The sequence below is a fragment of the Mobula hypostoma genome, chromosome 20 (assembly GCF_963921235.1).
Source record: "Mobula hypostoma chromosome 20, sMobHyp1.1, whole genome shotgun sequence".
Classification (NCBI taxonomy): domain Eukaryota; kingdom Metazoa; phylum Chordata; class Chondrichthyes; order Myliobatiformes; family Myliobatidae; genus Mobula; species Mobula hypostoma.
In genome coordinates this window covers 33,541,560-33,553,920 of record NC_086116.1, presented here as the reverse complement: position 1 = coordinate 33,553,920, position 12,361 = coordinate 33,541,560, and the positions used below count along the sequence as shown (strand labels likewise).

At 45.0% G+C, this 12,361-nt stretch overlaps 1 protein-coding gene across 2 annotated transcripts in view; it reads right to left on the bottom strand.

Annotated features, from left to right (window-relative positions):
* Positions 1-12,361, bottom strand: part of prpf18 (PRP18 pre-mRNA processing factor 18 homolog (yeast)) — a 42,794-nt gene that overhangs the window by 17,194 nt on the left and 13,239 nt on the right. For both annotated transcript variants that reach the window (XM_063072630.1, XM_063072631.1), the window contains 2 exons: positions 11,406-11,552; positions 6,206-6,274 (listed from right to left, as the gene is read on the bottom strand). In XM_063072630.1, the coding sequence (XP_062928700.1) occupies positions 6,206-6,274; positions 11,406-11,552 (216 nt within the window). The remainder of the gene's footprint in view (positions 1-6,205; positions 6,275-11,405; positions 11,553-12,361) is intronic.

The following is a 12,361-nucleotide window of genomic DNA, read 5'->3' as shown; positions in this document are numbered from 1 at the left end:
CTAAGAGGATGCAGGGTGACTTGGATAGGTTGGGTGAGTGGGCAAACTCATGGCAGATGCAATTTAATGTGGATAAATGTGAAGTTATCCACTTTGGTGGCAAAAATAGGAAAACAGATTATCTGAATGGTGGCCGATTAGGAAAAGGGGAGGTGCAACGAGACCTGGGTGTCATTATACACCAGTCATTGAAAGTGGGCATGCAGGTACAGCAGGCGGTGAAAAAGGCGAACGGTATGCTGGCATTTATAGCGAGAGGATTCGAGTACAGGAGCAGGGAGGTACTACTGCAGTTGTACAAGGCCTTGGTGAGACCACACCTGGAGTATTGTGTGCAGTTTTGGTCCCCTAATCTGAGGAAAGACATCTTTGCCATAGAGGGAGTACAAAGAAGGTTCACCAGATTGATTCCTGGGATGGCAGGTCTTTCATATGAAGAAAGACTGGATGAACTGGGCTTGTACTCGTTGGAATTTAGAAGATTGAGGGGGGATCTGATTGAAACGTATAAGATCCTAAAGGGATTGGACAGGCTAGATGCGGGAAGATTGTTCCCGATGTTGGGGAGGTCCAGAACGAGGGGTCACAGTTTGAGGATAGAGGGGAAGCCTTTTAGGACCGAGATTAGGAAAAACTTCTTCACACAGAGAGTGGTGAATCTGTGGAATTCTCTGCCACAGCAAACTGTTGAGGCCAGTTCATTAGCTATGTTTAAAAGGAAGTTAGATATGGCCCTTGTGGCTACAGGGGTCAGGGGGTATGGAGGGAAGGCTGGGTTCTGAGTTGGATGATCAGCCATGATCATAATAAATGGCGGTGCAGGCTCGAAGGGCCGAATGGCCTACTCCTGCACCTATTTTCTATGTTTCTATGTTTCTATCTATAGGAAGAGGTACAGTTGACGTTTTGGGCCGAGACCCTTCGTCAGGACTAACTGAAAGAAGAGCTAGTAAGAGATTTGAAAGTGGGAGAGGGAGGGGGAGATCCAAAATGATAGGAGAAGACAGGAGGGGGAGGGAGATTTGAAGATTAGCTTTATTTATTACATATACATTGAAACATATAGCAAAATGTGTCATTTGTGACAGTGACCAACACAAACTGACGATGTGTTGGGGGGCAGCCCACAAGTGTCGCAATGCTTCCAGTGCTGACATAGCATGCCCACAACTTACGAACCCTCACCCGTACGTCTTTATGAGAGGAAACTGGGGCACCTGGAGGAAACCCATCCAGGGAGAACATACAAACTCCTTAAATGCAGTGGCAGGAATTGAACTTGAAAAGCATTATGCTAACCGCTGTGAACTTGTACATCAGTAATGGGATTTCACACTCACGTTCTATTCCAAAGACAATGACTCTTTGTTAGCACAGTCACAAGGAGCCAAATGGCACTTTCCTGTGTTGTAATTTTTTAATTATTATTTTACGATATTTATTGTACAATTAGAATACGGGCAGTAAAAACACAGCAAGAAATCAAGATTGCTGTCATTATTTTAAACACAAACAACAGGAATTCTGCAGATGCTGGAAATTCAAGCAACACACATCAAAGTTGCTGGTGAACGCAGCAGGCCAGGCAGCATCTCTAGGAAGAGGTGCAGTCGACATTTCAGGCCGAGACCCTTCTTCAGGACTAACTGAAGGAAGAGTGAGTAAGGGATTTGAAAGTTGGAGGGGGAGGGGGAGATCCAAAATGATAGGAGAAGACAGGAGGGGGAGGGATGGAGCCAAGAGCTGGACAGGTGATAGGCAAAAGGGGATACGAGAGGATCATGGGACAGGAGGTCCGGGAAGAAAGATAAGTGGGGGGGGACCCAGAGGATGGGCAAGAGGTATATTCAGAGGGACAGAGGGAGAAAAAGGAGAGTGAGAGAAAGAATGTGTGCATAAAAATGAGTAACAGATGGGGTACGAGGGGGAGGTGGGGTCTTAGCGGAAGTTAGAGAAGTCGATGTTCATGCCATCAGGTTGGAGGCTACCCAGACGGAATATTAGGTGTTGTTCCTCCAACCTGAGTGTGGCTTCATCTTTACAGTAGAGGAGGCCGTCGATAGACATGTCAGAATGGGAATGGGATGTGGAATTAAAATGTGTGGCCACTGGGAGATCCTGCCTTCTCTGGCGGACAGAGCGTAGATGTTCAGCAAAGCGGTCTCCCAGTCTGCGTTGGGTCTCACCAATATATAAAAGGCCACATCGGGAGCACCGGACGCAGTATATCACCCCAGTCGACTCAGGTGAAGTGTTGCCTCACCTGGAAGGACTGTTTGGGGCCCTGAATGGTGGTAAGGGAGGAAGTGTAAGGGCATGTGTAGCACTTGTTCCGCTTACACGAATAAGTGCCAGGTGGGAGATCAGTGGGGAGGGTTGGGGGGGACGAATGGACAAGGGAGTTGTGTAGGGAGCGATCCCTGCGGAATGCGGGGGGGCGGGGGGGGAGGGAAAGATGTGCTTAGTGGTGGGATCCCATTGGAGGTGGCGGAAGTTACGGAGAATAATATGTTGGACCCGGAGGCTGGTGGGGTGGTAGGTGAGGACCAGGGGAACCCTATTCCTAGTGGGGTGGCGGGAGGATGGAGTGAGAGCAGATGTACGTGAAATGGGGGAGATGCGTTTAAGGGCAGAGTTGATAGTGGAGGAAGGGAAGCCCCTTTCTTTAAAAAAGGAAGACATCTCCCTCGTCCTAGAATGAAAAGCCTCATCCTGAGAGCAGATGCGGCGGAGACGGAGGAATTGCGAGAAGGGGATGGCGTTTTTGCAAGAGACGGGTGAGAAGAGGAATAGTCCAGATAGCTGTGAGAGTCAGTAGGCTTATAGTAGATATCAGTGGATAAGCTGTCTCCAGAGACAGAGACAGAAAGATCTAGAAAGGGGAGGGAGGTGTCAGAAATGGTCCAGGTAAACTTGAGGGCAGGGTGAAAGTTGGAGGCAAAGTTAATAAAGTCAACGAGTTCTGCATGCGTGCAGGAAGCAGCGCCAATGCAGTAATCCTAACCTTATTATTAAACCCGCCGATAAGGGGGCTGCTGTTGTAGTCTGGCGTACTGACCTCTACCTTGCCGAGGCACAGCGACAACTCGCGGATACCTCCTCTTATTTACCCCTCGATCGTGACCCCACTAAGGAGCACCAGGCCATTGTCTCCCACACCATCACCGACTTTATCCGCTCAGGGGATCTCCCATCCACTGCTACCAACCTTATAGTTCCCACACCCCGCACTTCCCGTTTCTACCTCCTACCCAAGATCCACAAACCTGCCTGTCCTGGCCGACCCATTGTCTCAGCTTGCTCCTGCCCCACTGAACTCATTTCTGCATACCTCGACACTGTTTTATCACCCCTTGTTCAATCCCTTCCGACCTATGTTCGTGACACTTCTCACGCTCTTAAACTTTTCGATGATTTTAAGTTCCCTGGCCCCCACCGCTTTATTTTCACCATGGATGTCCAGTCCTTATATACTTCCATCCCCCATCAGGAAGGTCTCAAAGCTCTACGCTTCTTTTTGGATTCCAGACCTAATCAGTTCCCCTCTACCACCACTCTGCTCCGTCTAGCGGAATTAGTCCTTACTCTTAATAATTTCTCCTTTGGCTCCTCCCACTTCCTCCAAACTAAAGGTGTAGCTATGGGCACCCGTATGGGTCCTAGCTATGCCTGCCTTTTTGTTGGGTTTGTGGAACAATCTATGTTCCGTGCCTATTCTGGTATCTGTCCCCCACTTTTCCTTCGCTACATCGACGACTGCATTGGCGCTGCTTCCTGCATGCATGCAGAACTCGTTGACTTTATTAACTTTGCCTCCAACTTTCACCCTGCCCTCAAGTTTACCTGGTCCATTTCCGACACCTCCCTCCCCTTTCTAGATCTTTCTGTCTCTGTCTCTGGAGACAGCTTATCCACTGATGTCTACTATAAGCCTACTGACTCTCACAGCTATCTGGACTATTCCTCTTCTCACCCTGTCTCTTGCAAAAACGCCATCCCCTTCTCGCAATTCCTCCATCTCCGCCACATCTGCTCTCAGGATGAGGCTTTTCATTCTAGGATGAGGGAGATGTCTTCCTTTTTTAAAGAAAGGGGCTTCCCTTCCTCCACTATCAACTCTGCCCTTAAATGCATCTCCCCCATTTCACGTACATCTGCTCTCACTCCATCCTCCCGCCACCCCACTAGGAATAGGGTTCCCCTGGTCCTCACCTACCACCCCACCAGCCTCCGGGTCCAACATATTATTCTCCGTAACTTCCGCCACCTCCAACGGGATCCCACCACTAAGCACATCTTTCCCTCCCCACCTCTCTCTGCATTCCGCAGGGATCGCTCCCTACACAACTCCCTTGTCCATTCGTCCCCCCCATCCCTCCCCACTGATCTCCCTCCTGGCACTTATCCGTGTAAGCGGAACAAGTGCTACACATGCCCTTACACTTCCTCCCTTACCACCATTCAGGGCCCCAAACAGTCCTTCCAGGTGAGGCAACACTTCACCTGAGTCGACTGGGGTGATATACCGCGTCCGGTGCTCCCGATGTGGCCTTTTATATATTGGTGAGACCCGACGCAGACTGGGAGACCGCTTTGCTGAACATCTACGCTCTGTCCGCCAGAGAAAGCAGGATCTCCCAGTGGCCACACATTTTAATTCCACATCCCATTCCCATTCTGACATGTCTATCGACGGCCTCCTCTACTGTAAAGATGAAGCCACACTCAGGTTGGAGGAACAACACCTTATATTCCGTCTGGGTAGCCTCCAACCTGATGGCATGAACATCGACTTCTCTAACTTCTGCTAAGGCCCCACCTCCCCCTCGTACCCCATCTGTTACTCATTTTTATACACACATTCTTTCTCTCACTCTCCTTTTTCTCCCTCTGTCCCTCTGAATATACCTCTTGCCCATCCTCTGGGACCCCCCCCTTGTCTTTCTTCCCGGACCTCCTGTCCCATGATCCTCTCGTATCCCCTTTTGCCTATCACCTGTCCAGCTCTTGGCTCTATCCCTCCCCCTCCTGTCTTCTCCTATCATTTTGCATCTCCCCCTCCAACTTTCAAATCCCTTACTCACTCTTCCTTCAGTTAGTCCTGACGAAGGGTCTCGGCCTGAAACGTCGACTGCACCTCTTCCTACAGATGCTGCTTGGCCTGCTGCGTTCACCAGCAACTTTGATGTGTGTTGCTGTCATGATTACCATTTCTGGAGCCAAAACTTGTAACAGCAACACAATCTCAACTACAATGCCTTAGGACAACATATCTATATTTATACATTGCGTTTGAGATAAAAACATTTAAGACCACATAACGAAATCTGTGAAAAGATAGTCCTAGGAGAATTCATCATTGGTTTAATTAACAAGTTAACGAGTAAATCAGTATCAGGCTCTCACAGCCCACTTTGTCCATGCCAACCATGATGTCTATCCACTCTAAACCCATTTGCCCACATTAAATCCAGATCCCTCTGCTTCTTTCTTATCCAAGTACTTTTGCACATCGGTTCTGTGTCGGTCTTCATTTTGTATAGTTTTTCATATATTCTATAGTATGTCTTTATTTATTTGTAAATACCTGCAAGATGACAAACCTCACTGTAGTACATAGTGACACAGTACGTACTTTGATATTTGACTTTGACTTTGTCCAAAACGTCTTTTAAACACTGCACATGTATCTGCCTCTACCACCTCCTCATGCAGTACATTCTAGGAAATCACCACTTGTGAAAAATATTACCCCTCAAATTTCTTTTAAATTTCATTCCCCTTGCCCAAAACTGTACCCCCTATGTTCCATTGAGAACAAGCCCAACCTACTAAATTCTCTCCTTATAAGTACAGCACTCCAGACAAAAGGATATTTTATCAACATACTATTAACGGCCTGGAAGACAAGCTGGATTGCCTTCATCTGTGGCTGACCCAGCGTGAAATGAGGAACTGCTGTGTGACTGACTGTTCTTACAGAAAGGTGGCTCCAGGACAGCACTGCATCCATCATCAATCTTCAGGCCACGCCACTCCAAAGATTTATGCTAATAGTATTTTTGTGACTGTATGGTGCTATCATAACTGCATGTGTTGTGTGTGACTGTATGTACTGTGTATTGCACTTTAACACCTGGAGGAACGACGCTTCGCTTAACTGTATACATGTGTATGGTTGAATGACAATTAAACTTGAACTTACCCTCAGAACTTTGGTTATAATGTCCATGTCTTTATAGTCATCACCCTGACCCAAGGACTCACCCAATGCCTGCATTGGAAAACAAACACTTATTACTACTGTGTTAAAGCTTTGGAAATTAACCACTTAGCAGCAAAACAACTCTGAATCACATCAGCAATAGCCTGACCTGGTCCATCCGCTTAATATTCAAAAGATTATTGATAGAGCAACATAACACTGATAGAGGCACTTCAATCTAACCAGTCCATGCTGACCTGGGTGCCACCCAGCACGTCCCCATTTCCTGTATTCAGCTCATATCCCTCCAAGCCCCATCTCTCCACGTACAGTACCTATTGAAGTGCTGTTTAAATGGTACCTTCCTCTGACAGTTTGTTCCATACACTCAGCACTCTGCATGAAAAAGTTATCCCTTAGAATCAGATTATCATTGATAAATGTTGTGAAATTTGTTGTTTTGTGGCAGCAGTACAGTGCAAGATTAAAGTTGCTCTAAGTTACAATAAGAAATAAGTTTTAAAATAAAACAGCACTAAAAGATCAAAATAGTGATGTAATGTTCATGGTTCATAGACCATTCAGAAATCTAAAGGTGGAGTGGAAGAAGCTGTTCCATAATGTTGAGTATGCACCCTTAGGATCTAGTACCTCTTCGCTGATGGTAGTAATCAGCAGAAGGCATGTCCTGGATGATGAGGGTCCTTAATAATGGATGTTGCCTTCTTGAAGTACCACCTCTTGAGGATGTTCTCAGTGGTGGGGAAGGTTGTGCTCATGATGGAACTGGCTGAGATTACAAACCTCTGCAGCTTTTTTCCATCCTGTGCATTGCAGCCTCCAAACCAGATGGTGATACAACCTGTAAGAATGCTCTCCACCGTACATCTGCAGAAATTTGCTCAAGTCTTTGATAACAAAATAATATCTTCAAATAATTGAAGCATAGCCACTGGCATACCTCTTAAATCTCAGGTCTTTTTTAAATCTTTCCTCTCCCACCTAAATACATGCCCCCTAGTTTTTGACTACCCAGTCCTGGTGAAGTGGGGTGGAGATACGTCTCTACTAATGGAGGTGTAAGTAGGTGGTGGATGGTTGTATGAGCAGCTGGTGCATATCTCAAGTCCCTGGTTATGCGACAACTGACATCAGGTAGACAGTCTCTGAAGAGTATTGATAATGGCTGGGGTAATCTGTCTTGTAAAGACACTGCCCAGAAGGAGGCAATAGCAAACCACTTCTGCAGAAAAAGTTGCCAAGAACAATCATGGATATGGAAAGACCAGGATCGCACAAGTCATACAGCGCAGCACATAATGATGACGACAACGACCCTGTTAATGACTGATCTCTGTCACATGGCAATAAAATCAGAAAATACTGGGAACATGCAGGCTGGAAGCAGGGAGACTGACATTAATCTACTACAATAATTCTCTGTTCTCAATTCAAATACTCTGACATGCCATGAATTTCCAGCATTTGGTTTCTATTTCAGGCAATGTAACTATTATCTTTTACTGCTCAAGAAAGTATGTCAGTAAAAGTTTGAGCAAAATAATTCAGAATCAGATCACATATCACTGGCATGTGTCGTGAAACTTGTTAACTTAGCAGCAGCAGTTCACTGCAATACAGTATATAATATAGGAGAAAAAATAATAAGCAAATAAATAAATCAATTACAGTATACGTATATTGAATAAATTAAAAATCGCACAAAAAGCAGAAATAATATATATTTAAAAAGTTCAATGTCCATTCAGTAATCGGATGGCAGAGGGGAAGAAGCTGTTCCTGAATTGCTGACTGTGTGCCTTCAGGCTTCTGTACCTCCCACCTGATGGTAACAGTGAGAAAAGAGCATGCCCTGGGTGCTGGAGACCCTTAATAATGGACGCTGCTTTTCTGAGACACTGCTCCTTGAAGATGTCCTGGGTACTTTGTAGGCTAGTACCCAAAATGGGGCCAACTAAATTTAGAACCCTCTGCAGCTTCTTTCGGTCCTGTACAGTAGCACCCCCAACCCCCCATACCAAACAGTGATGCAGCCTGTCAGAATGCTCTCCACGGTACATCTATAGAAGTTTTTGAGAGTATTTGTTGACATACCAAATCTCTTCAAACTCCTAATGAAATATAGATGCTGCCTTGCCTTCTTTATAACTGCATCGATGTGTTGGGACCAGGTTAGGTCCTCAGAGATCTTGACACCCAGGAACTTGAAACTGCTCACTCTCTCCACTTCTGATCCCTCTATGATGATTGGTATATGTTCCTTCGTCTTACCCTTCCTGAAGTCCACAATCAGCCCTTTAGTCTTAATGATGTTGAATGCAAGGTTGTTGCTACGACACCACTCCACCAGCTGGCACATCTCACTCCTGTACGCCCTCTCGTCTCCATCTGAGATTCTACCGACAACGGTTGTATCATCAGCAAATTTATAGATGGTATTTCAGCTATGCCTAGCCACACAGTGAAGGGTATAGAGAGAGTAGAGCACACACCCGAGGTGCTCCAGTGTTGACCGTCAGCGAGGAACAGATATTATCACCAATCTGCACAGACTTATCACGTGTACAGTACATCAAAACATACAGTGAAAAGCATAGTTTTCGTTAACAACCAACACACCCAAGGACGTGCTGGGGCAGAGTACAAGTGCCAATACACATTCCAACGCCAACATAGCATGTCCACAATGTTCAGCAGAGCACACAAGGGTGCTGGATTCTTGCTCTTAGACTGTGAGGAACTCTGGCTGAGGCCACATACTTTCTCCATGGATGAGGGGTGAAGGACGCCCCCCCACCCCAGCAAACCTCCAGTCCCATTTCTGTCACATCTGTGCAGGTTTGAATCATGGGGGAAGTGAGAAAGTGACAAACACCAGCAGCTTTTTTTGCCCAACAAGTATGAAGTGATGTTATAAATACAAGTTACAACAAAGTTGTTAGGACTTAAGGATCTGAGTTATAGGAAAGGTTGAATAGAATAGGATTTTTTTCCTGGGAGCATAGGAGAATGAGGGGCCATACAAAATTATGTAGACAATACAAAATGATGAGCAATATAGATAGGGTAAATGCAAGCAGGCTTTTTCCACTGAGGTTGGGTAAGACTTGAACTAGAGGTCATGGGTTAAAATGGTGAAAGGTTAACTGTTTAAATGGTGAAATGTTTCATTTGCTGCATGGAAGATGATGACCAGTAGTGATCCACAGGGATCTGTTTTGGGACCCCTCCTCTGTAATTTTTATAAATGACCTGGATGAGGAAGTAAAAGGGTGGGTTAGCAAGTTTGCTGAAGACACAAAAGTTGGAGACGCTGTGGATAGTCTGGAGGGTTATCAGTGGTTACAACAGGACATTGTTAGGATGCAGAACTGGGCTGAGAACCGGCACATGGAAGTTCAACCCCGCTCAGTGTGAAGTGGTTGATCTCAGTGGATCAAATTTAAAGACAGAATATAATAAGACTCTTGACAGTTTGGAGGATCAGAGAGTTCTTGGGGTCTGTGTCCATAGGACACTCAAAGCTGCTGCACAGGTTAACAGTGTTGTTAAGAAGGCGTATGGTGTGTTGGCCTTCATCAACCATGGGATTGAGTTTAAGAGCCATGAGGTAATATTACAGCTATACAAGACTTTAGTCAGACCCCACTTAGATTACTGTGTTCAGTTTTGGTCACCTCATTACAGGAAGGATGTGGATACTATAGACAGAGTGCAGAAGAGATTTACAAGGATGTTGCCTGGATTGGAGAGCATGCCTTACAAGAATAGGTTGAGTGAACTTGGCCCTTTCTCCTTGGAGTGAGAGAGGATGAGATGTGACCTGATAGAGGTGTGCAAGATGATGAGGGACATTGATCATGTGGATAGTCAGAGGCTTTCTCCCCAGGGCTGAAATGGCTAACACGAAGGGGCATAGTTTTAAGGTGCTTGGAAGTAGGTACAGGAGGGATGTCAGAGGCAAGTTTTTCTACACAGAGTGTTGGGTGCATTGAATGCACAGGCAGCAAAAGTGATAGAGGCCGATACAATAGGGTCTTTTAAGAGATTCTTTGATAGGTACATGGAGCTTAGAAAAATAGAGGGCTATGTGATAGGGAAATTCTAGACAGCTTCCAGAGTAGGTTGCATGGTCGGCACAATATTGTGGGCTGAAGGGCCTGTAATGTACTGTAGATTTTCCATGTTTCTATGTTTAAGGGGGAACTTCTTCACTCAGAAGTGACGAGAGTGTAGAATGAGCTGTAAGTGGAAGTGGTAGATTTGGGCTTAATTTCAACATTTAAGAGAAATTTGAATACGTAAATGGATGGAAAGGGTATGGAGGACTATGATCTGTGTGCAGGACGATGGGATTAGGCAGATTAATGGTTTTGCACAGATTAGATGGGTCGAAGGGCCTCTTTCTGTGCTGTAGTGTTCTACAGAACAAAACCGGTAGAAATCTGATCATGAACAAGGAGGAACATCAGCAACTTCTCAAAGGCAATAAATGTTGGTCCAAACAATAATGCCTATAATCCCAAAGAATTTTAAACTAACCCTTCCTCACCCAGTAAAGTTTGACCACTTGCTGCTCCAAATTCCCATTCTCTCTGCAAGACAGTGCTAAATAATAAAATCAATGACCAAAACAGATTTAAAAGCAAAACAAGACAAACTGCTGGAGGAACTCAGCAGGTCAGGCAGCGTCTGTGAAGAGAAATGGACAGTTGCCATTTCACCTGATCTCAACCTGAAACTGTCCATTTCCCTCCAGAGATGCTGCATAATACTGAGTGAAGTGGATAACTTCACTCAACTCAACAATGAACTGATTCCACAACCTATGGGCTCACTTTCAGGACTATACAACTCATGTTCTCATTCTTATTTATTTATTATTCGCAGTTCGTCTTCTTTTGCACATTGGTTGTTTATCAGTCTTTATTTGTGTGTAATTTTTCACTGACTCTTTTTTATTTCTTTGTTTTCCTGTGAATGCTTGCAAAAAATGAATCTCAGGATAGTATATGATAATATATACATAGTTTGATAATAAATTTACTTTGACCTCCAGGAGTTTATTTCTTTTACTCCAAATTCAGCAGTTGCAGTCTGTAGAAACATTAAAACTTTTGTTGAAGTTTCCTTTGGACAAATCTGAGGAGCAAGGTGGAAATCAACACACAGTTCTTACCTCCAGTTCCTCTATCGTGGTGTTTTCTTCATGAACTTTTAGGTCATTCTGTTCCTCCTCTTCACTTTGTTCTTGTCCAGCCACAATTTCATTCAAATACTGTTGGTCTATTTTATCCATAGCAGCTTTCAGATCATTTCTCAAACCCTGTGGGAAGTGATAATGAGTTTAACAGCTAGACCTCCTCATCAGAATAACCCTGTTCTGTAGTTGGATTTCTTGCTCCCCACCATTGAGCACTGTCACAGGAAAGCAGCATCCACTATCAAGAACCACCACCATCCAGGCCAGGCTCTACTCTCACTGCTGCCATTGAGAAGGTGGTACAGGAGCCTCAGGACTCACACCAACAGGTTCAGGAACAGTTATCACCCCCCAACCATCAGGCTCTTGAACCAGAGGGGATAGCTTCACTCAACTTCACTCACCCCAACAATGAACTGTTCCCACAACCAACGGACTCACTTTCAAGGACTCTTCATCTCAATCTTGATATTTATTGCTTATTTATTAATATTATTTAGGGGTTTTTTTTGCTTCTTTGTATTTACTGTGAATGCCTGCAAGAAAATGATCCCATGGTTGTACATGGTAACATTTATGTGTTTTATTAATAAATTTACTATGAACCTACAGGCCTTCTTGTGTTTCAAAATACCCCATTGAGGATGACCATGTTGCACCAGTGTCAGAAATGGTCCCTTCAGCCCAGCTCACCCACAATGTCTATCTGCACTAACCCATTTGCCTGCATTACACTCACATCCTTTACTCATTTTCTTTCTAACCACCACCTCAAAGTTCTTTTAAACATTGTAATTGTATCTGCCTCAGCTGCCTCCTCTGGCAGCTTGTTCCAGATACCCACCTCTGTGTGAAAACTTGCCCCTCAGGTCTCTCTTAAATTCCTTTCCTCTCACCTTAAACCTATGTCTGCCAGTTTTGGAACACACCCA